The sequence below is a fragment of the Cladophialophora psammophila genome (genome assembly GCF_000585535.1).
Source record: "Cladophialophora psammophila CBS 110553 chromosome Unknown aczJe-supercont1.2, whole genome shotgun sequence".
Lineage (NCBI taxonomy): Eukaryota > Fungi > Ascomycota > Eurotiomycetes > Chaetothyriales > Herpotrichiellaceae > Cladophialophora > Cladophialophora psammophila.
This window is the reverse complement of record NW_006912923.1, coordinates 465,288-486,879: the sequence shown is the minus strand read 5'-3', so window position 1 is coordinate 486,879 and position 21,592 is coordinate 465,288. Positions and strand designations below refer to the sequence as shown.

General features: G+C 51.7%; 9 protein-coding genes across 9 annotated transcripts; 5 read left to right on the top strand and 4 right to left on the bottom strand.

Moving 5' to 3' along the window:
- Positions 1-692: 692 nt before the first annotated feature.
- On the top strand, positions 693-1,380 carry A1O5_01480 (uncharacterized protein; the record flags this gene model as incomplete). Its single annotated transcript, XM_007742097.1, has 2 exons — positions 693-932; positions 1,027-1,380. The coding sequence occupies 2 exons, from the start codon at positions 693-695 to the stop codon at positions 1,378-1,380; spliced, it is 594 nt and encodes a 197-aa protein (XP_007740287.1).
- A 792-nt stretch (positions 1,381-2,172) lies between these two features.
- A1O5_01479 (uncharacterized protein) lies at positions 2,173-4,189 on the bottom strand (the record flags this gene model as incomplete). The annotated part of the gene is made up of 2 exons (XM_007742096.1): positions 2,173-3,501; positions 3,611-4,189. 2 exons carry the CDS (start codon positions 4,187-4,189, stop codon positions 2,173-2,175), a joined length of 1,908 nt encoding a protein of 635 aa, XP_007740286.1.
- An 858-nt stretch (positions 4,190-5,047) lies between these two features.
- Positions 5,048-6,062, top strand: A1O5_01478 (uncharacterized protein; the record flags this gene model as incomplete). The annotated part of the gene is made up of 3 exons (XM_007742095.1): positions 5,048-5,300; positions 5,470-5,696; positions 5,775-6,062. The coding sequence occupies 3 exons, from the start codon at positions 5,048-5,050 to the stop codon at positions 6,060-6,062; spliced, it is 768 nt and encodes a 255-aa protein (XP_007740285.1).
- Positions 6,063-6,250: 188 nt separating this feature from the next.
- Positions 6,251-7,150, bottom strand: A1O5_01477 (U2 small nuclear ribonucleoprotein A'; the record flags this gene model as incomplete). The annotated part of the gene is made up of 3 exons (XM_007742094.1): positions 6,251-6,616; positions 6,675-6,976; positions 7,072-7,150. 3 exons carry the CDS (start codon positions 7,148-7,150, stop codon positions 6,251-6,253), a joined length of 747 nt encoding a protein of 248 aa, XP_007740284.1.
- Positions 7,151-7,644: 494 nt separating this feature from the next.
- Positions 7,645-7,983, bottom strand: A1O5_01476 (uncharacterized protein; the record flags this gene model as incomplete). Its single annotated transcript, XM_007742093.1, has 1 exon — positions 7,645-7,983. A coding segment is annotated over one exon (337 nt), but the record flags the coding sequence as incomplete, so codon positions are not given.
- A 45-nt stretch (positions 7,984-8,028) lies between these two features.
- A1O5_01475 (uncharacterized protein) lies at positions 8,029-9,587 on the bottom strand (the record flags this gene model as incomplete). The annotated part of the gene is made up of 4 exons (XM_007742092.1): positions 8,029-8,706; positions 8,767-8,922; positions 8,975-9,379; positions 9,435-9,587. The coding sequence occupies 4 exons, from the start codon at positions 9,585-9,587 to the stop codon at positions 8,029-8,031; spliced, it is 1,392 nt and encodes a 463-aa protein (XP_007740282.1).
- Positions 9,588-11,212: 1,625 nt separating this feature from the next.
- A1O5_01474 (uncharacterized protein) lies at positions 11,213-11,917 on the top strand (the record flags this gene model as incomplete). Its single annotated transcript, XM_007742091.1, has 1 exon — positions 11,213-11,917. The coding sequence occupies one exon, from the start codon at positions 11,213-11,215 to the stop codon at positions 11,915-11,917; it is 705 nt and encodes a 234-aa protein (XP_007740281.1).
- Positions 11,918-13,609: 1,692 nt separating this feature from the next.
- Positions 13,610-15,946, top strand: A1O5_01473 (acetyltransferase; the record flags this gene model as incomplete). The annotated part of the gene is made up of 1 exon (XM_007742090.1): positions 13,610-15,946. One exon carries the CDS (start codon positions 13,610-13,612, stop codon positions 15,944-15,946), a length of 2,337 nt encoding a protein of 778 aa, XP_007740280.1.
- A 3,267-nt stretch (positions 15,947-19,213) lies between these two features.
- Positions 19,214-21,075, top strand: A1O5_01472 (uncharacterized protein; the record flags this gene model as incomplete). Its single annotated transcript, XM_007742089.1, has 3 exons — positions 19,214-19,592; positions 19,658-20,168; positions 20,244-21,075. 3 exons carry the CDS (start codon positions 19,214-19,216, stop codon positions 21,073-21,075), a joined length of 1,722 nt encoding a protein of 573 aa, XP_007740279.1.
- Positions 21,076-21,592: the final 517 nt, after the last annotated feature.

The following is a 21,592-nucleotide window of genomic DNA, read 5'->3' as shown; positions in this document are numbered from 1 at the left end:
GATAGTCGGACGCATGCACAAAAGAACAGCGCCAACCGCAGGGCTGCGAAGGACTCTTAAATATGAATATAAAGGGATATTTTTTTTTGTGTGTGTGTGTGGTTCTGCCGGTTTAGGAGGTTGAAGGGATGTTGATTCACAATGCAAGGTGCTTCTTCGCTTTGCACAGTGAAATGCAGCCAAGGCGCTAGCTTCGCCGTCGAGGGTGAGGGCTGCTGAGGCTGCGCCTTGAAGATTGGAGATTTCAATCCACGCTTCAAGCCATCTGGATCTCGTTCTGGCTATATGAGCCTTCTCTGGAAGCTCATGCCGTCAACTGTATTGGTCCCAATGTGGAAGCTGGAAAACTCGTTCTTTTGCGAAATGGAGTCCAACGACGCCGACGCCGACTCACAGAGTTTGGCGCTCCTTTCACTGCGCCAGGGCCCTCTTCGACGATTACACCGTAGAAGGTGGGCTTTGCTGCCGCTCGCCGTCAACCCGGAACTCCATCTGAGCAAGACGCTCTAACCTCCTGCACTTTGTCATGGATCAACCGTCCGCTTCTCTTCGCAACCTCGCCATCACCCCTCGACTTCGACATCAACAACAGCAGCAGCAGCTATATGGCGGCTTACCACGACTTTGCAAACTTCCCTAGCTTCGAGCTTCAGCCATTCGACCCCCGACAGGCGCAACTCGCTCCTCCTCCCATGGCAGCAGGTGGTGCTGCACCATCAGACGTCGCTGGCACGAGCATCCGTTCTTGGAACGCAGTCCGCGAGTTGAGAGACAACTTCGGGCCTCTGTCCACATTCCTCGTCCGAGTTGATGAGAGCGGGGCGCTGACAATCATGCGCTTTAAAAAGCGATATGGCGCAAAAGGGTTGGAGAAGATGGTCTCGGCATTGATGGGATACGAAGAGGCGATATTCGACGCCCAAATCAAGATGGTTAGTTATCCCTGACGCGACGTTTTGCCCATCTCGGACTGATATTGTGACTGTGCACAGAGATCCTGGTCGCACGCCGAGCATCAGGGGGCAGCTTCCCCTGGTTGAGATTGCCGAGAAGACCCATGATCCATTTCTCTCTGCGGCCTACCATGATCCGAAGCTGCTGAGAGGATTCAACAATCTCACAGAGGCGAACCGAAGGTTTGAAAGACACAACACACAAGATGGTGGTGGCATTCCGGCGGAGCGCGCAATTGTCCTAGGTTGGAAGTTGAAAAAGAGTTATGTCGACGGGCTTGTCATCGGCATCGTGACGCTTGCTGGAGGAGCAGGTTTGGCAATGGGTCTCGCCTGCCGCAACGCGACACTTGGGTTCGCCATTGGTACTGGAATCGCAACCACTCTGGGGCTGACAGTCCCCTTACTGGCAGCCCTCTTGGATTGAAAAGAGAAAGAAACAGGTGTTCCGCCGTGGCAAGTTAATCCCCTTGGTGCAGGGATGAGGAATGCGTGCAACGTATTGATGCTAGACGATGATAATGACAACAACAGTTGCAGTTCAACAATGGGTAATTTTGTGTCACGTCATGGAAGATCTCACAAACTTCACCGGTCATGATTTCAAGCTTGGCAACAACTCTTGTCCATGTGTAGTGCTACGCTCAGGCAACAAGTCGTATTCGTCGGCAGGTTGGCAAGCGAACTGCTAGCAGGCGGTTGCAGGCATGTCACCAGGATTCAAATAGCGACCTCAAGACTAATTCCTTGCCAGCGTGCATCGCGTGCGGGCTTCCTGTTGATCTAGGTATTTAATGGAAAGAATTGCAAGAGCTTCTGTAAATGATGGGCATTAATAATAAGAAAATATCGTGATCATGGCCTAACTATTAGTGAGTTGCAGGATGCCGGGGAGTGGAACCGCAGGGTGGACCAGAGGGCTCCTCCCGTTGTTGTCTAATGGACAAGGAAGGACGCGACTGGTTACAAACTCGTGATGTGAAGCAATCTAACGCGTAAGAAGATCACGCTGACACTGAGCCGAGGTTGAGCTAGGTCGCTTGATGTCTGAGTGCACAAAGCGGCAAATCCATGACAAGTAGACAAGTTGAAGGATTTACCTACAAGTAGGTACTTTAGCCCACGACGTACCTGCAATCCGGGGAGCATGGACAGCCAGCCCATCGCAAAGCCCAGTTCAGGCACAACGGACCAACCTGCCAACCCAAGGTTGTCGCGTCTAGAAATTCATATCGAAACTTGCTCTTCTCTCAACGTGTCCGCCTAGAGACGTCGACCTCTTGCTTCGATTTGTGCCGCTCGTCACAGTTCGAGCAATCGATAGGGTCGGCGTCGCCAGCAACGCTCGTGCCTCATCCTCTTCTTGCTCCTCTTCATCACAATTTCCCTCGTCGCTCGATCCCGGAGCGTAGACGGCTGCCTCGTCTTTGTCAAGGTCCTCTTGCTTTTGCAGACGGGGCAGGCGAGCGGGCCAAATGAGCAAGCAGGACAGCATAGAAAAAACTATCCCTGTGAAAAATGTTGCCCTCAGGCTCAACGCATACGCAACAATGACCTGTTTCTTGTGCACCGGGTCCAAATCTCGGATTGAGCGGATCGATTCTCTGACCGTACGGATGATATGCTCCTTGGTCGCCGCGTCGGGTGCTGTGACGCATTTGTTCAAGTATATAGGCAGCGCATTTTGCAACACCCAGCTGCTCAAGGCCACACCCATGATTGAGCCGAGATTGCGGATCAGACCAAGTGTGGTAGTAGCCACAGCTTGGTCCTCCTGAGAGTTTAGCGCTAGGACTGCAATAGTGCCTGCTGGGAAGAAGAATCCTTGGCCAATCTGGACAAAAGGAATGAGGTAGGGGACAAGCGAGGTCGGCGTGTCCGCTGACAAGCACATCACAGCCATAGCGCCACCAAGTCCCATGATTGAACCCAGCACCATGGGCGGCCTCATCCGTCTTGTGAGAGTAATGTAGACTCCTGCTAACAGGCCGGTGATGCTAGCACCGACTAAAGGAGGGAGGAGGTAAAGGCCGGAAGTGGTGGGTGATGTTTGTCGGACTGCCTGGAGATATAAAGGAACATTGAACAGAATGGTATTGGTGAGCATCGAGGCAAGGAAATTGCTCCCAATCACATTCGCAACGGGGGCTGTAGAAAACAGCCTTAAAGGGAGAATAGGTCGCTCGGCTGTCCGCTCCACAAAGATCAGGGAGGCGCCTGCAATGCCAGAGATCACTAGGCTGCCGATGACAAAAGGGTGTGTCCATGTGAATACGTTGCCGCCCAAGTTCACTCCAAGAATGAGGCCGGTGACCGTGGTAATCAGTCCAATCGTCCCATAAGTGTCGAAGCTCTTGAAGGCTTCGCTGAGTGTCTTCCCTTGCGTCTTTGCAAAGTTTGGACCGAGGTCATCTGGACAAGAAAAAATGGCAAGAACACCGTAAACGACGATGAAAGGTAGCTGTAGGAAGAAAGCAGCGCGCCAGCCGAAATAGTCACAAAGAAAGCCCCCTAGGGCGGCACCCAGCCCATTGCCTGCTCCATATGCCTGAATTTGCCGTAATGTTAGCAGAGAAGGAGATCGTGTTTCGAGAGCACAGACTGGGTGGTATAAGAGCAGCGGAGTGAGGGCTGCGCACCGAATAGAGAAAACGTACCAAATTGAAATAACTCTGATAGATGCCCCTGTACTCGATTTTGACAATGTCACTCGTCAAGATTCCACCCAGAGCAACCAGACCACCGGCGCCCAATCCACTTACTGCTCTGGCGGCGATAAAACTGCCAATGCTGCTAGCCGCGCCACACCACACGGTGCTAGCGAAGAACATGACGATCGCAAACAGCAATGCTGGCCGTCGACCGATAGTGTCAGAAACGCGGCCGTAGACAGGCTGGAACACCGTCGAGGTCAAATAGAACACAGTACTAAGCCAGGAAGCAGCGTTCGACGCTTCGAAGTAGGAAGTGATGACGGGGTGGGAAGAAGCCATTAAGGTAGTGTCAAAGAACGCAATTGAGCAGCCAAAGATTATGCTCCAGAATAGAAAATGAAAGCGCGGGCCCGAGATGCAATCCCGATGGTGAACATCTGAGCGGTTCCTGTGATTCCGCTTGGGAAGCAAACTGGTCGTTTCGGTCGGCCGAGGACCGGTGTGCTCTTCGACGCCGGCTACGATATATGGGCCCGGCGTTGCCACCGCGTCGATTGAGGGTCTGTTGTCGTCCCTCTTCATGGTTGGCGTGACTTTTGCCAGGCAAGTCTCCCAGAGTCAACTGTACAGTGGTGAGTGCAGACGCCAGCCAACGACTGGGGATAGTATTTAACCATTTTGCTGGCAGGTCACACGTCATGAAAGTCACCAAGAAACCTCAAGCACCAGCAGGCAGGGGCGGCCCTGGTGGCCACAATCGATCCTTCCAGCTGAGGGGCAATAACAGCGCGCCTGCCGCATGAGGGTTACCATGTGGCGGGATATAGGGCTGGAAATAATACAATGCTGACCATGCCCCATCTGGTATTCAGCCGGGATGACTGTGCAAATGGCTCAGGGTCTTGAAATACCATAATCAACAGTGTAGTTTCGCAGAGAGCCTGCTGATGTTCTGATCTCAGAAGTACAAAGCCCCTGTGACTGTTCCAAGACGGTGGTTGCGAATGGGAACGGCTGACCACCAGATTTGCAGATCCGCTGGGGAGACCATAGCTTTTACAAAGTATGGAGTGCCGTTGCAGAAAATCATCTGGCGGCACGCCTTGGTTGCCCCTTGCATTCCAGGCGATAACCGAGATTGGCACATAGCCAATAAGAACGTGGGTGCATCTGCAGTAATCAGAGGACGCCAAAAGATAGAGAGGATGGAGAAGAGCGATGCGAGGAAGCGGGAGGCGAGGCGGCGATGCCGACTTCAAATGACGGCACCGACTGCTATGTCCGCGATTAGATAATGGAAATGCTAGTTACTGTACGCCCTTCATGTGGCGCTCCGGGGGCGACAATGGCGGCGGTAACCACGTTGCAGCTTTGACTTCGTTTGAGATATCATCTCGAGATCTGGGCCCTCACCGTGTTCCGGGTCAGGAGGAGAGCAAAATGAATCTGAAACTCCCTCGAGCCCTGCGCATCGCCATCCTTGAGTGCGATACTCCGCTCCCGGAGACTAAGAAGAGATTTCATGGTTATGGCGGTGTGTTTGAGTTCTTGCTCCGGTCAGGGGCCAGAGCCTTGGGTCGAGCCGACTTGGATCCCGACAATCGCCTCGAGTTCTCCTTCTGGCAGGTTGAGTTGAACCCGGACCAGTATCCCGATCCCGACGACATTGATGCCATTTTGATTACGGGTTCCAGTGAGTGTCATGGTCGTCTTTATATTGTTGCGATGTCCCCTTGTGAGAAGGGGACCGGATGTAGACAGCGGGACGAAGAATCGAACACAATGTTCCGTCTTGCCCGTAGCATGGTCGACATGCTGATGGTTGAGGAGCGATCGGCGCTGATGTGTGAGCATCAATCCAGGACACGACTCCTTCGCCGACACGCCCTGGATCAACAAGCTGGTCGACTATACAGCGAAGATCCTGTCCGAAACGAGCGTCCGTGTCATCGGCGTGTGCTTTGGCCACCAGATCGTAGGGCGGGCTCTGAAAGCTGATGTTGGGCGGAATCCCCAGGGCTGGGAGGCAGCTGTGAATGATGTCCAGCTGTCGGAGAAGGGCAAGGAAGTGTTTGGCGTTGACAAGATTGTATGTTGTGTAACCTGCGCTGCCTGCGCTAAACCCTGCGCAACATCACCGCATCTCCCTGACAAGATTGCTGCATAGCGCCTCCACCAAATGCACCGCGACTGTGTCTTCTACTATCCAGAAGGCGTAGAGGCACTCGGCTCCTCTCCTGTCTGCAAGGTCCAAGTCATGTATTCACCAAAGCGACTCCTGACCGTGCAGGGCCACCCCGAGTTCAATCAGGAAATCATGACCGAAATCATCAACACGCGACATGCTACAGGTATTTTCGATGACAAGGCATATAAGGAATATATGAAGAAAGTCGATCTGCCACACGACGGGTTGATTGTTAGTCAAGCATTTCTGAAGTTCCTGTTGGAATAGTAGAGATGGAGCGTATCCGGGGTTGGATCGACTTCACGCCTTGGTGGATAGAAATAGACTGCCCTTGGCGGTGAGTCTGCTCATTTCCAGCTGTAAACACTCACAGCGATGCTCCGTATCTATACATGAGTGCATCTCGCGAGTCTCTCCAATTCCTCCGTCCATGCAATGCATGCACTACGGAAGCCTTAAGGGACCATCCTGTCAGCATCCGCCGCGCCAGCAGGTATCCTGCCCTCCGCGAGATCTCTCTCGATTCTTTCAATCTCCTGAAAACTTTTGGCATTCTGGATCATCATTTCCACTCTCTTCTTCTCTGACTCGGTCAACCGTGTGCGGACCCCCTTTTGAGTAGCTGCGGCCTTGCCGTTGACCCCGGTTGTCGAAACGTCAAAGGTCCGACTCTTGAGTCCCTTGATCTTCGTAGCCAGTTCGGTGGGCGCTTCCGCGGTGCCAAATAGCTCGTTGGCCCTCTCACGTTCCGCTTGCCGCACCTTCTGGAAGTCGAGGAATCGCAGCGAGGGAATCGCCCAGATAAGGTAAAGTCTGTAATGCTGTAGAATAAAGTCAATAGGAGGGTTTCAACCCTTTAGATTCATGGTCCAGCCTCACCTCTTTCTTGGTGACCGGATTCTCCAATAAACTCAAATGGGTCAACGCTCCACAGCCGGCCAAGCCCTCCAGATCAGCGAGCTCCTTGACATGATTTGACGTCAAGACGAGGGTTGTCAGATTGGGTATTTGTTCCGCTATTCTCTTGTCCACGTTTTGTATTCGATTTCGCGCACAGAGCAGGGTATTCAATCTGGGAGACAGGGGAAAATTGGAGATGGTGGTGATGTCGTTGTCGGTAAAGTCGATTGCATCTTGCGGGCCTGCAACGCCCAAGTTCTCGATGGTGGGGATTTTATGACCTATACGGTTTGCACAAAGAAAGACGCGTGCGGTCAACTATGCTCTTGCCAGTTCGGAGAAATCAAAGTGTAGCATCTGCTCTTCTCAGACATACCTCGGAGGTCGAGTTCACGCTCTTTGAGAGGGTTTAAGTAGGACAGGGAATTATGGATGAGGTCCGCTGTGAGCCTCATTGCTGTGGCAGCTGTAGTGCTTCGGGCTGGTTCTGTCAACTGCAAGAGTCCGCCGCGGGTTGGACGTCGCTGTGGGATGTCAAGATTTTTGCGACTGACATGTGATTGGCCAGGGAAGCACCTCAGCCTCGTCGATTCCACGAGGCTGAAAATTGCCAGCCTTGGCCCCAAACAAGGCTGTGGGGTAAGGCTGAAGCATCAGCACCACCTCACTCTACCAAGTATGCAGGTATTATGGCGGTAGCCAGATTGGTTTTATGAAAAGCTGTGTTTATTTTATAAGGACTACCAGGGACGCTAGGTCCGGGCCCACACGGTTTCCAAGGAGGACCCTAAAATGGATGAAAAGTTAGCTTGCGGAAGGGGAGGTGTGTTCGCACTGCACTATCAGTGGAAATGAAAGCACAGAGACCGATGACCTCATTAACGTCTGTTTCAGTCGATGAGTCGGTTGACTTCTATCACCTTACGCTCTTCCCAGGTGTGGCTTTCTGTTACAAGTAAAGTCTCTCCTTCTGAAGAGGGACCATCGAAATTGACGTGTCCGAGCTGAACGCAATTCTCCCGAACGGAGCTTCAGGCTGAATATCTTGAAGTCGAATCTAATAATCCTTAAGCACTCTTCTCCTTTCATTACCTTCGAGTGCACTTGCAGCGCTCTCGGTGCTAACAAAGGGAGAGTCCCTGGTAAGGGTTGAAACATATCCAAGGACTTCCGGGACCTGTAACCGAAATCGTACTGCGACGATGATAATCGCGCAGGCACAAAGCACAATGACGGCAGCAAGGTATGGCACCAGCCAACCAATGTGGAGCCGGTATACCTGCGGCGTCACGTATCGCCAACTCGCACTAGTCTTGGTCATGATCGATTTGTCCTAGTATGTACTGTTGATGCTTCCGCCAGTGATGATTGGAGGAGCTATTGTCGCTCGCAAGAAGGTGTTGAAAACCAAGGCCAGTCTCTTTTCGAAGACCCCAGTAGGGATTTCGTGCATCATAACAGCATATTCAAGGAGTGCTTCACTGGTGAAAGCCTTGGTTGGATCATACATGAAGACTTCTTGAGGGGTGGATGTTGTGACATGTTGACTTCCGAAGATGAGCGAAATGGCGTCTAGTTTGAGATACATTTCGGAGGGAACGAAGCCAAACTCGGTCAAATTGGAGGATATGTGCGGCAACTGCGACGGCCGAACCGCTGTTGCCACACATGCCAGTTGGCCATTGTCGGCGTGCCGAGAGCAGCTCACTTCAACTTCGACATATTGCATCGTGAGATTGCAAATCGTCAAGGAATCAGCTATATCTTGTTCCGGTGTTGAATCATAACCCCGAGATCCAAAAAGGATTTGCCTGGCACCTGCGGACGAAGTGGTATTGTTATCGTGAAATATCTGTGACCGATCTGAGCCCATCTCTGGAGTGGCGAGAAAGAACCCCGTAGATATCATGGAGAACGGACTTTCGGGTGCATTGTAAAACTGAAACGTGGGCCCAAACTGCTGGAACCAAGCCGTTTCGTTGGCTCCGGAGAGGACAATCCAATCCGAGCACTATCATGACATAAATGAGTTAGTCTTCGACCAGTTGATAGTCTAGCGGGGGAATCATACATGTAGCACATAGTAGTTGGTTTCTAGCGTGAAGCTCGGATTTCCCGCTACCCCAGAAGGCAGCTGCCGAAGGGGAACTCCGATGACGGACTCATGGGGGGGGAATTTCATCCGTAAGCACTTCAACCCATCTTTGTGGGTCGGCTGGATTAAAGGCTGGAAGCAGGTGGAGCGCTGGGATTCGAACATTTCCCCAGGAGTCTGTTACTGACCCTGTAATCGCTGAATCAATGCCTCCAAGCTGGGCGACAATGCTGGCAAAATTAGAGCCGGAACTCGTGCCATTGGAGTACTGCAAGGCTGCATCGGGCGAGAACAACGCTGCTCCGAATAATGTCGAAACCAGTGGACGATACATGGTGTATGACGATGCACCCTGAAATGCCTCGTACCACGGAGTCACTCGAGGGTCGGATACCATATAATTGATGTCCACATTCTCCTCGGCGAAGGTTGGTTCCAAAGTGATAGCACGAAGAACAGCTTGGCCCCCAACCGGATTGAGGCTCCACAGAAGAAAGTGAAAGAATGTTGAAAGGCCAAATATGCGCAATATAAAAGCAGATTTCAAGGCGCCAAACACCGTCTGGCTGCCGAGTAGTTGCTCAAGCACCTGTAACTGAATGTCAGTACAAACCCCACGCATTGGAGTGCCTCATATCACATACGCCTATGGCGGTACCATGCTGAACCTTCTCATGGGCCTTGGCTTTGAGCATGCTGCCTACCACGGCGGCAAATACCAATGGCCAGATTGTGGGTGCTACTTTTGTGGCCTGGATAACCTCCACTGCCCATGGCGTCTGTGGTTTGTTCCTCATATGAATGACGAAACCACCGAGAACTCGTGTGGGATAAGCTTTGCATTTCTCTAAACAGGACCAAGAGAGCCAAATACAGCTTCGGACTAACCTGCGAATAAAAGTGAGACAAGAAGGAGCCAAATGTCCAATATAACTCTCTAACAGCGGTGGCGAAAGGAGAGCTTGAGTTGCAACGGTGCCTGAGGCCATCCTGGAGCAGATAGAGGCGCGTATGTTTGAGGTGTTGCTGATGCAGTATAGGCTCTTCGACCTTGAATTTATCAGCCACGTTCTTTTGAAATCTAGAACCATTTAATACCTTTGACCTTGGAATTCAGGTTTGCCGTATCTGGCTGCTCAGAGCATTGAGTGGTTGATGATGACATGTTCGCTTGCCACTGTATGCTGAGACATGGACTTGAAGGTAGGCAGTTTAAAATGCGGGATTCCCTCACCATGTGTTGCGAGAATGGAAACTATCGAGAATAGCAGGGTGGTCCATGCTAGTCGCGCCTGCGTATACATATGTCCTCTTGAAAGGCCGACCAAAAGTGGTGAGATTTCGGCCATTCATTTGTCGCAGCCGAGTGCCTTACTACGCAGGGTTCTGCATCAGCAGTGTTAATATCACTGAAGACCCACCTGCCAGCTCGACCCTCTCTCGAAGCCCCAGCAGCAATTGAGAGATGTGGTTATTTGCGTCAGTCAGCTGATACTGGGTTGAAGACACAGAATTCCCCGGCGCATCCCTGCATGAGCGCACAAAGAGCATGTTGAAATGGGATGGCACGAATCAATTGAGGCTTGGAAGGTATTTTCAAACCCATGGAATTGATCTAACGACCACACACACAGAGAGAGGGGGGAGGGAGAGACACTGTTTTGTGAGCTTCACGAGATGCCTCGCGTGATATTTGGAGAACGCGTTGCTTCAGTTTGTGTCATCTGATCAAGAGAGGAGAGCGACGGGTCGGTGAATAGCAATACGAGGTTTGTGCATTGTGGTTGCTATGCTAATGTAGTCGTGGTACAATCAGCCAGGCTGGGGTCATCAGCTAGCCCAAATAAATTCTTGATCAGGATGTCAGGGCACCAGCATTCTGCCCAGAAGTGGCACGGACAACTCTCTGTTTGGAAGCTGTTTCCCAGTCCAGTTGAAAGGAGGTTGGCAGCATGATCAAGCGAGAAGCGGCCTCGGCAGAGACTTTAGTGATCGGTTGCTTCCGACGGGGACGGTGACCCGGTTCAGCCTCGTACGCACTCATCTTAGGTATATACCAAACAACCAAGCGGAATATCGGTGAATCTACTGTAGAGCTTGGCGACGTCGAATAATCATATACTCGGAACTGCTGTCAGCCTTGAAGAATGTAGACTTGGAGATATCTGGCGGTACCTGGTATTCTGAAAGTCGGCACCAGGTTTCGACAAGGCTGAGCGGGCCAAGGGGGTCAATAGAGCGAAGGACCGAGGGCGTATTTGTCTTGGCACGCCCTCGACCCCGCAGAAATCCTTCTCCGCATAAAGGGAAGAAAAGTACGTATTCTCGAACACTGTCAGGCTTTCTATCGTTTGGTTGCCTTGCAAGTTTGTCGCGCAAAATAGAACATTTCGTCTGTTCTTCTGGTAAACGCCTGTCAACAATGGCCTCCGAACCCACACCAACGACGGAGCAGGAGCGAGCTGCTTACCTCCGGGAGGCACAGACAAAAGCTGTCAAGCTGTTCGAAGAGATTGAACAATCCATAGTCCGCCCCAGCGTCAGTGAGAAGCAACTAAGTGATGAGATCCATGAACTTGGTGCTAAACGTTACGACGTCAAAACCCACTGGCACAAGCGGGTTATCAGAAGCGGCCCTAACACCTTGTTCCCCTATGCCGACAACCCTCCGGACCGCATAATTCAACCCGACGACATCGTCTTCGTTGACCTAGGGCCTGTATTCGAGGCATGGGAAGCAGATTTTGGTCGGACATTTGTGCTTGGAGGTGATCCGATCAAGACAAAGCTGCGCGACACGCTAGAGCCCTTGTGGAAGCAGGTAAAGTCGCGGTTCCAGGACAGTCCGGACATGACAGGCGAGGAACTCTACAGGATCGCCTGCGATTTAGCTAAGGAGGCTGGGTGGGAGTTCGGCGGTTCGCACGCAGGACACCTCGTCGGTCAATTCCCGCACGAGCGAATCCCTGGAGATAAAGTCGAATACTATATAACCAAGGGCAGCCAGAAGCCGATGAGGCGCACAGGCACGGACGGACAGCTGCTGCATTGGATCCTAGAAATCCATCTTATAGATCGCGACCGCCAAATCGGCGGATTTTATGAGCAGCTCCTAACAGTTGACTAAGACGTCTCGAGTCCTGGTTCGCACTTTGTGGATGTAATCCGCGTACAGAGACAGCGAGAAGTGGCTATTCACTTAAGAAGGCTGTTACCTCCAGGACTAAGAGATGTCAAGAACCGCTCCCATCACGCTCTTTGCTTAGCAAGCACTGTCATTTCGACAGCACCTCCTAATGAATCTTCGCCTTTTGAACCGCGGAGGGTCCGTGCAAGCTGGGTATGATGTCGAGAATTGCTTAAAGTCAAAGTCATGAGTAAAATCGCAGGCAACCGGGAAAACCACAGGTGAGGAAGCCATCAGACAATGATAGGAATTATTGCCACTTTCCGCCCCTACTTGATCCTGGATTTCGAGCAGGCTTTGAACCTTCGAATGCCGGATGCTATTCAACCATGGCTTGCTCCTTCGGCAAGTGACCGCTGCGCCTCGCTATGCACACTTGGACCTTCTCCAGCAAATTCGCTCGCAATAGTACCCCTTGTACCTTCACCTTCGTCTGAGGAGCCGAGGCCACTGAGAGCATCAGATGTCTTTACTGTTTCGCTTGATGATTTCTCAGGATTGGAGGTCTAGGGATGGGTATAGCGTTAGCAGAGCTGTTCGCCGATGATCAATAGCCATTTTATGAACCCAAGCTAACCGAACTTGGCCGATCCGTCTGTTACACCGACCTGAGGGCTAGCAAGATGACTTATTCCGACAATATCCTGTCAAGAAACCAAGGACTTATGACCCCAGAGTCTCGAGGGAGGACTTACCTGACTTTGGCTTCCCTGATATCCTCTATCTCCGCTCGGGCTGGCCCAGGTATCGGTTACGGACGACGTTACTGAACGGACCTGGCGAGCTTTGGCCTGGTGAATTCTCTTTAGAGCCAGCTCCTTGCTGGCTCGATACTGTCGACATCGTTAATCAGGAATTAAGAAACGATGAAGTCAGATTGTATTGTTGTGCCAGCAGAACCGTCGATGAAGGAGGACGAATAACAGTGTGCACAATGTGAATCCAGGGATGGGGTCGATCGCTAAGTAGGTCAAGACCTGCGGCCAAAGACTACGTCAGACTTTCTCTCATCGTCAATCACTGCCCATGAGGCTTCATGGATCGACAAGGGTCTCGGACTTCAGCTCCGATGCCAAGCGGATCGCAAATCTGTATTGAACCAGTATGTGGAACAGGTTGACTTGATTCAAAACGTTTGTAAGCCAGAATGTTGGTACCATTCCCTTCAGTGGCTTTCATGATTGTTACGATGACCCTGCCTCGGTGCCCGACTGAGACCCTGAAAAGGCCTTCTCAAAGCCTGAGATATTTTTTTTTTTACGGAGTCTCTGTCATCATTAAGGCTGTGAGCATATTTTTAGTCTGGAAATTGAAGATTCAGCCTTCTCAAGAGTTGGGAGATGGTAGGAATAGGAAAACACGGGGCAAGGAAGTGCAAGGCTGTACAGGGCAAGACAGGGTAAGGCTTGATGGGAACAGTGGCATATTGCTTATGTAAGAAAGTCTGGGGTCTGTGGGGCTCCGGGTCTCGGCTCAACAAACCAGTCAATGGTCAAGAATGGTTTATCCACCTTAGCTGCTCCTCGGGTGACTGCTCGGGTTTGGGAGTTTCGATCATCCTTCAACTAACTGCATCTGCAGTATATTCGTGCGGGCTACAGTGAACAGTCTTTCATATTGCCTGTCTCATCAATGCCCGAGCTCGTCCGGGCTGAGGGCAAGCCCGCCTCGCGAGATGACTCTACCGATCGCAGTATCGTCACGCGCATGAAGCGTTTCCGCACCAACCCTTTCTCCTTCGCGCATGAAATCTCACTTTTCATCCGAGGCATTGGATGGCGGGCCTACGACAATCCCATCGGACAGCCAGTTTTCTACCCGGGTTACACATCTAATGTCAAAACTGCGGTGATGGCTTCTCCGCTTTTGCGGCGAAAGATCGTCGAGTTGACCGAGGAACGTTTGAAAGTTGAAGAGAAGGAATATCTTTTGGACACCACCAGCCCGACATATCTGCCAGAGAGGGAAAAACGAAGACATGAAATCACATCGCAACTGGTTGAGATCACGGCCGACATGCTGGATAAAATGGTTTGCAAAATGGAAAGCAAGATCTACATTCGAGCAGCTTTTTATGGAGTCACGCAGCTGCTCACCAGAGCCTACAGCGCAATCCACGTCTCGGAAGCGGAGGTCAGAAGGCTCCGAGAAGTCGCAACGTTGGCGGCCGAAAAGAAGCAATCCATCATATTTCTACCCCGACATACGAGCCATCTTGACTATGTCACTCTTCACCTAGTGTGCTATCGCCTTGGCCTGACTCTACCTGTTGTTGTGGCAGGCGACAACCTAAACTTTCCGCTCGTTGGTAGTTTTCTGCAAAGCAATGGGGCAATGTGGATCAGGCGAAGTTTCGGAAATGACCAGCTGTATACGACGCTCGTACAGGCCTATCTGGATACTCTGCTCCAACAGGGTCTCAATCTGGAGTGTTTCATCGAAGGCGGAAGAAGTCGCACGGGAAAGCTATTAGGACCTCGCTTCGGCTTCCTCAGGTTCCTTCTCGACTCCGTACTTTCGGGTCGCACGGAAGACGCTTATGTTTGCCCGGTGTCCTTGCAATACGACAAAGTGATAGAGGTTGACTCATACGTCAATGAACTCTTGGGAAACCCCAAACAGAAGGAAAATCTTGCTGACTTCATCTCGGCGTCGTCTGTTCTGTCACTGAACCTTGGTCGAATCGACTGCAGATTTCACGAACCTTGGAGCTTGAAAGAGTTCATCAAGGAACAGCAAGCACGTCAGGCTCCAACCACTCTCGCCGCAGGCCCCTCAAGTTCGGATAGTAGAATTCGGCTGCTGCGGACCCTTGGATATCGAGTCCTCTCTGACATTAATTCAGCTTCAGTGATCATGCCAACGGCACTCATTGGGACTGTGCTCTTGACAATACGGGGCCGTGGGGTGGGTAAGTCTGAACTAATTCGCCGAGTTGATTGGCTCTGCAGACGTATAAGGGCAAATGGGGGCAAAGTGGCAGATTTTAGAGGGATGCCCACCTCATATGTTGTCGAGCGAGCCCTGGAGGTCCTTGGGCCGAAGCTCGTCGGAACGGTCGATGGTCTTGCAGAGGAAACCTATTATGCTGTTGACCGCTTTCAACTATCATTCTACAGGAATATGACGATTCATCTTTTCATCTCAGAAGCGCTGATCGCGGCTGCCCTATACACCAAGGTCAAACAGGGCGGAGGAAGCGCGAACCAACGCATGACCGAAGTTGAGTTGATCGATAAAGTTACATTCTTGTCCCAGCTGTTCAGAGGTGAATTCATCTTCCCGGCTGGCCAAGGCTTGCGACATAACTTGGAACAGGCAATGCAAGGGTTGGTACGAGATGATGTCCTCAAAGTTACAGAAGACACTGAAAGAATGGTCGGTATATCCGATGCTGAGCGGAAATCAGGCAGAGAGAATTACGACTTGTATTGTTTCCTTGTTTGGCCGTTTGTGGATGCTGCCTGGTTGGGAGCCGTCTCCTTGTTGGTGTTGGTTCCTCCGGCAGGCACTTCCGCGGGCTGGGTCGATATGCAAAAGGCTCAGAATATGGCTCAGCTTGCTGGCCGCACCCTGTATCACCAGGGAGACCTGTCTTACTTTGAAGCAGTCAACAAGGAAGCCCTCAAAAACGCCTACACGCGGTTCCAGGAAGAAGGGATCATTGACGTAGCGAAGGGTTCAGAGTCGAAGGCAAAGCCTACAGTGCGGCTTGCTCTCGAGTGGACGCCCGAAAGAGATCCCACGACAGGCGAACTGAGGGCATCTGGCCGCCTATGGGATTTTATTGAGAAGATCGCACAATTCCGTCGGGAAGGGAAAAATAGACGCGACGGAGCAGCTGTCTCCACACGCGTACTTTCACTGGCGGCGAGGCTCAACCAGCAAATGTTTGCAAATGACGCAATGCCTGTACCGACTGGCGATCAAAAGGCTGTTAAGGAGCGCAGGAGGCCTTCAAAATTATGAGTCCCATTCCGCGCGTTGCTCCCGAGCGGTTCGGTACTGTCGATCTTCGAAATGTCCGCTGCTAAGGATAAAGCAATTCTACAAGAGCGATCGCATACTCACGAAATTTGTCACCCAACTTCGCATCCCTGGCTGGAATGAACGTGAAAACCCTGTTTCTTGCCTCGGACAATTCGGGCCAGACTCTTCACTGACAATATAACCTGGATATTCGTTGCCAGACAGTCTTCAATCACCAAGCACGTTTCTCCTTCTGGTCGAAGCTGAGTAAAAGGACCCGTTGGATGGAAGCAGAGAGCTGATGCGCTGGAGGTAATGATGCGACTTGACCTGCGCTGGCAATCTGACTAGCTAACATTCGTATACAGAATTGGGAAGATGTTTGAAGCGAACCAGTGACACTTCACCGCCGCCTCCTGAAAGTTAACTGCGCCGCGCAGCACTGTGCCCTGATATGGTTACCTCCTAGGACATGGGTGATGAGACAGACACATTCTTCTCGACCAAAACCGAGACCCTTCATCGAAAAAAGTCGATCGCCTTTGAAACCACAGCTCGCTCAGCTCGGCTTCCAACAAACAGCGATGGAGTTCTGCCATGCACTCAACCCGATTTCGGATGCCTCGTACTCTTCTTCAGGCGAGAGTCGAAAGGTTTCTAGGGCTGGAATTCCTTCGTCTTTTAGCATGAAGGATGATTCCTGAGCCACTCTTCAATAAATATGACTGGCCATCTTGGTAGCTGTCTCGAATCTATCTAATGAGGACACCGAACGTCGTCGAAATTGCGTCCTTACGAAGCATGTTCAGAGTTATCATGCTAAGTCCTGTTTTGATGGCCCAGGTGTGGGAAGGGGCTTTGTCCCGTGTATTCACAAATATTCACGCGGAACAATTGGCATTGGATGCCCCTTCGGACCCAGAAAGCGTCGCATATATGCCGTCTCGCTTCAGCCTGATCAGAACCTTCGACGCCCGATGGGATAGATTGTTGGAAGATCTTTCATCAGGACGGCGTGATGCAGCTAAACAAAGGCTGCCGGAACTCGGTATATGCTACGACAGCTGGCATTGACTACGGGCTCTTACCTGTGAACCTCGGCCCTCACGGCCGTCTATCAAAGCACTGAGTCGCCTCTCTCCTGCTTTTGTACCTTTCTTCCCACTTTCTCGAGCTTTGTGTACATGCCCAATTCATCAACAAAAGCAGCATCCTTCTTCGTCTGGTGACTTCTCGATCTATTCGGGCTTCTCCAATCTAACATGGCTTCCCTTCCCTCCCAGCCGCAGTCGGTCTCGATGTGTTAGTAGAACACCTTGCATGACGGCATTCAGTCGGCAGCGGAAGCAGGATTGTTCTCTTCGTTCCTTCATGATCTCTTGTTGACGGAGTTGACAGCCACTTCCCTTATCCCCTGTCGCAAGACACAGCATTCTCAAATCGCACCTTGTCTACCTCAGCCAGGATCCTCGGGGCTTGGTGCTGTCTATCGAGCTCGGAGTCGTCTCCCAACACAGCCACTACTTTTGGATTCTACGAGTGACCCCGCCTGGCTGAGTCAGAATACGATGGGATTTTCGTGCCGTGGACCGCCTCAAGCATGAAGGCAGCACTCAAGAGGTAACTGCCACCGATACAAGGAGAAACCCCATTTTAATGCGTTCCAAAGAAGTCATTCCGGTCGAGAGCCAGATGACCACTGCAGAATATGAGGCGGGGCATCGCGGAACATAAGGGAACCTTCACATTGCCCAAGGCTGCGGCAGGAAGTGGCAGACCATTTTCCGGATTAAATCCGCGAGGAAAAAGCAGCCCGCCGCGGAAGTATAGTCGTCTTTGTGATTGCATTGTCTGTTGAGCTCGGACTTTCTGGCAACGATGAGGCTATGCTGAAACAGACTTTTTCAGAGACGAGAAATCGTGAAGACCCGAAGGAAAGCTGTGCCAACGCATGGAGGGCCGCCGAACACCAACGGAACTGAGGATGAAAGAGGACTATAGGTGTGGAGTTGGCGTCTATGACACATATGACTCCACTGGGATATGTAGTTAGTGTGTTCAGGTCGAATGCCCATCCTATCCATCTGCATCAACTTCAGTCAGCTCTCTTGTCATCCAGCACCAGTCGCTGCGGACAACTTGCGAGGAAATTGCTCTGGGCGTCTGGAAAACGGGGGTTGCCAGGCTTCAGCAACTGTCCCGTTTAGCCGAGGAATTGAGACACTTCTATGTCGTATCTGAAGATTTAGCTTGAGCAGAGATCGGAGATCGATACCGCCAGGAGGGATGCTGGGGTCCGGCGCAGAATGAATCTTGACAGGATGATTGATCCGTATCTATCCGTATCTTAAGCAGTAGGTGAGCACGTCCGTCTTTGTTGGCCCGCTTTCATTGGAACGCCTGTTCCTTATGGTTTAGGGGATGGACTGGCAGTGAAAGAGACTCTATTGGAAGACAGTGTTCATCCAAGACTATCAGTTTACAACCTCCAAGGCCGAGTGTCTAGTAGTCCAATGACAAGGCTCTCCCCTGGAAGCGAAGTTGGGATCTGAGATACTCGAAGCTCCGAGGAGCATTCACCATATGCCATAAACGGATTCAGGCGGGGCACCACTTCACCACCCGTGCTTGTACTGTGTACATACCCAGGTACGGAGTCCCAGCCTTGGCCTCAGAAGCGACTCCAGACAACCAGCGCCCGCGGAGGTCTGGAACCCAGGCTAGAGAGCAGCTAGAGGGCAGCAATTAATCAGCACAGCAAGCGAAAAGCCACCAAGTCTACCCTAATACCTCGTACCTGGCCAAGCTTCACTTTCGATTCGGTTCTTAAAATACGAGCAACTCAGAAAACCCCCTCACGGTCTCAGCTTCAGCAGTCCCATGTTATCACGGCTGTCTCGACGAGGCACACCTAGCCACCATGTTTTGAGGGACCGCGCCGCCTAAATCCGCACTCGACCCCTGCTACTGAACCAATACATATCGCAAATCCGCCATTCCAATTCATGGAGAGTCCGTTGCGGTGGGCTTCCGACCTAGTCGCCCCAACAGGAGCTCTGTAATGGATCATGAAAATCAAAAATCTCCCAGAGCCCCCAAAGTTGGAGATGGGCTCATTCCATCATCTTTTCATTCATTTGTGTACTGCTGGAACATCAGTAAACAAGCCGACCAACATCAAAGTTCTTTCCTACGCTCGTACTCAGCATCCTCCCGCGAGTGCCCGCGAGTGCCCGCGAGTGCCCTCGATAGTAGGAGTATTGAGAGATGGCTGCAAAGCCTCTCATAACGCCGGAGAGCTTCATCACAATCACTAGACCGGCGGATATGGTTAGCGATGAAACACGCTTCGCTGTAGCCTCTCACACGGCCAAGGCGAGGCGACAGAGAAGACGAAAAGTTGTCGATTTTGAGCCTGGAAAGACCATCCACAAGTTTCTGGCTTGGAAAGCAGCTGGCGAGCCACCTTCGCGCCGCAAGCTATTACTAGACCGGCACGGTCGCGAGTCGACTTCTGCCGCCGTCATACCATCCAAACACCCACAGGATCACCCACTCGATATCCTCAGCCAAGGGAGGAGAGATCCTTTTGCAAGATACGCCGTCTCTGATATTCCTGGCTTGGTAGAGGAAGTGGTTGATCATGGTACGTTTCGATCCTGGTACCAACCCTTCAAACCATGTTGTGAGAAGGCTGACTTGCTGCCCAAGCCGTTCGGCTCTTCTGGCCGGGCTTAACTCCAAGCAAACCGCCAAATGTGACCAACCCGGTTAACGAGGATTACCTCGCGGCAATCCGGAGCTCCACGCTTGCATTTTATGCATACATGGTTGGAACTGCCGAAAACTACGAACTTTTGAGCGGCACCAACGTCAAAACGAAGGCGTTCTCAAAGTTGTGTCTGTCCTACCGCGTGGAGATGATCAAACTCGTCAACCAAGAAATTGAAGAGATGACGGGTCCGCCATCTGACGAGTTACTGGGAGCCATAATAGTGCTCGCCGGCAATTCCGCGGGCTTTATCAGCCGCGCGAAGGGGACATTTCTCAAAGTCGCGAAGCCGTCGCGATTCAACTCTCCTCTCAGAACCGCACAGTTTCTCCACGTGTATAGCGCAAATCCGTTCCCCAGCGCGCATTCGGAAGCGTTGGTTCGGCTGATGATCATGAAAGGCGGATGTTCCGAAATCAAATCGCCAGGGGTTGCCAGCGTGGTTTCCTTGTCAGTTAAAAACCTGCCTTCAAAATGCCTTCTCTCATCGGGACGGCTCGGAAAGAGTGCTAATTTTTGACATAGATGCGATCTAGTCAATGCTTCTCAGACCAACTCTCAGCTCTACATCATTCCAATGAGTCCACCCACCTTGGCCACGCTGCGAGACTTGGCTCATTTGATGATAAAGGAGGGGATAAACTGGAATCTTCAAACCAGCGTTTGGGGTCATCTACCATTCAGCCAGCCCGATAGGTACGAATTTCTTCAAGCCGTCCAAGCAATGCTAGTCGTCAACACCGCGGTCGACTGTTATCTGAGTAAAAGAGAACCCACGACATTATTCGCCGACATTGTCAACGCCCGCAACGAAGCGCAGTATCTCTTGCTGAGCCTCCTACCAATAAGCGAAGCCGATTGCGAGATGCCCTCGAGCTCTGAGAGGTTCTCGGAGCATCTTTACGAGATCAGTCGCATGTCGCTGCGGATATACAGTAACCTGGTCCTGTTTCCAATGAATCCCAGCGGCGGTACCAGCAGGATCTTAGCAGGAGCACTGAGAGAAGTGATCATCCAGAGTGAGAACGAGAGCCCGTGGCAACTCTTCCCCGACGACACGTATAAGCGCCTGCTGCTCTGGGCGCTTGTGCTGGGTGGCATTCAAGTTGACGACGGCGTCATCGACGCGGAGGCTGAGAGGTCGTGGTTCGTCGAGCAGCTCTCGGATGTCATGTCGTCCATCGATATCTTGACGTGGCGGCAGGTGGAAGAGTGCCTGTCGTCGTTCCTGTGGTTGGATATAGTTCTCAACCCTGCCGCGGTGGAGCTCTGGGTCGATGCGAGGAGGTCGAGGGACCAGGATTGGGAGGCTCTGGAGATGGAAGGCCTTGCTTTGCGTCCACGGGAGAACGTGTGAATTATGCGAAAGTCTTCTTTCTCGAATGTACATCTAGAAGGAAATCAACCGGTTTTCAATTTCGGCTCCTTAGCCGGTCAAGATAAGGCTGCTGTTGGGGGATAAAGTTTGCCGGCACCAAGGGCGCATTATGGTATAGCAAGATGGCATGGGACAGTCTTGAGCCCAACTTGTCGCGACCTTTGATGGAGACATTTCTTCTGAAGAATCCTATGAACAGTCGAGCACGTCAATGCCAGGTCGTGCTGTATCTGAATTGATTTAAGTTAATCTGAACAGCCGGATGGACGGGTGCTCTCTCAGCTGTCTCTAGGTAGGTACTCCGCTGGCGGAGCAGGTATATACCGTTAGCCACCGTGATGGCTCACTCTCCTACATCTCTCAGTCACATCTCCAGCCTCCTCACGGCCCTTTACACCTTGGGTCTCACAATATTCAAGACTCAAGAGGCCCAGCCAGCCTTGGACCTTGGTCACTGATCATGACCATTTGAGATCTCACATTTCGGACCTCGGAT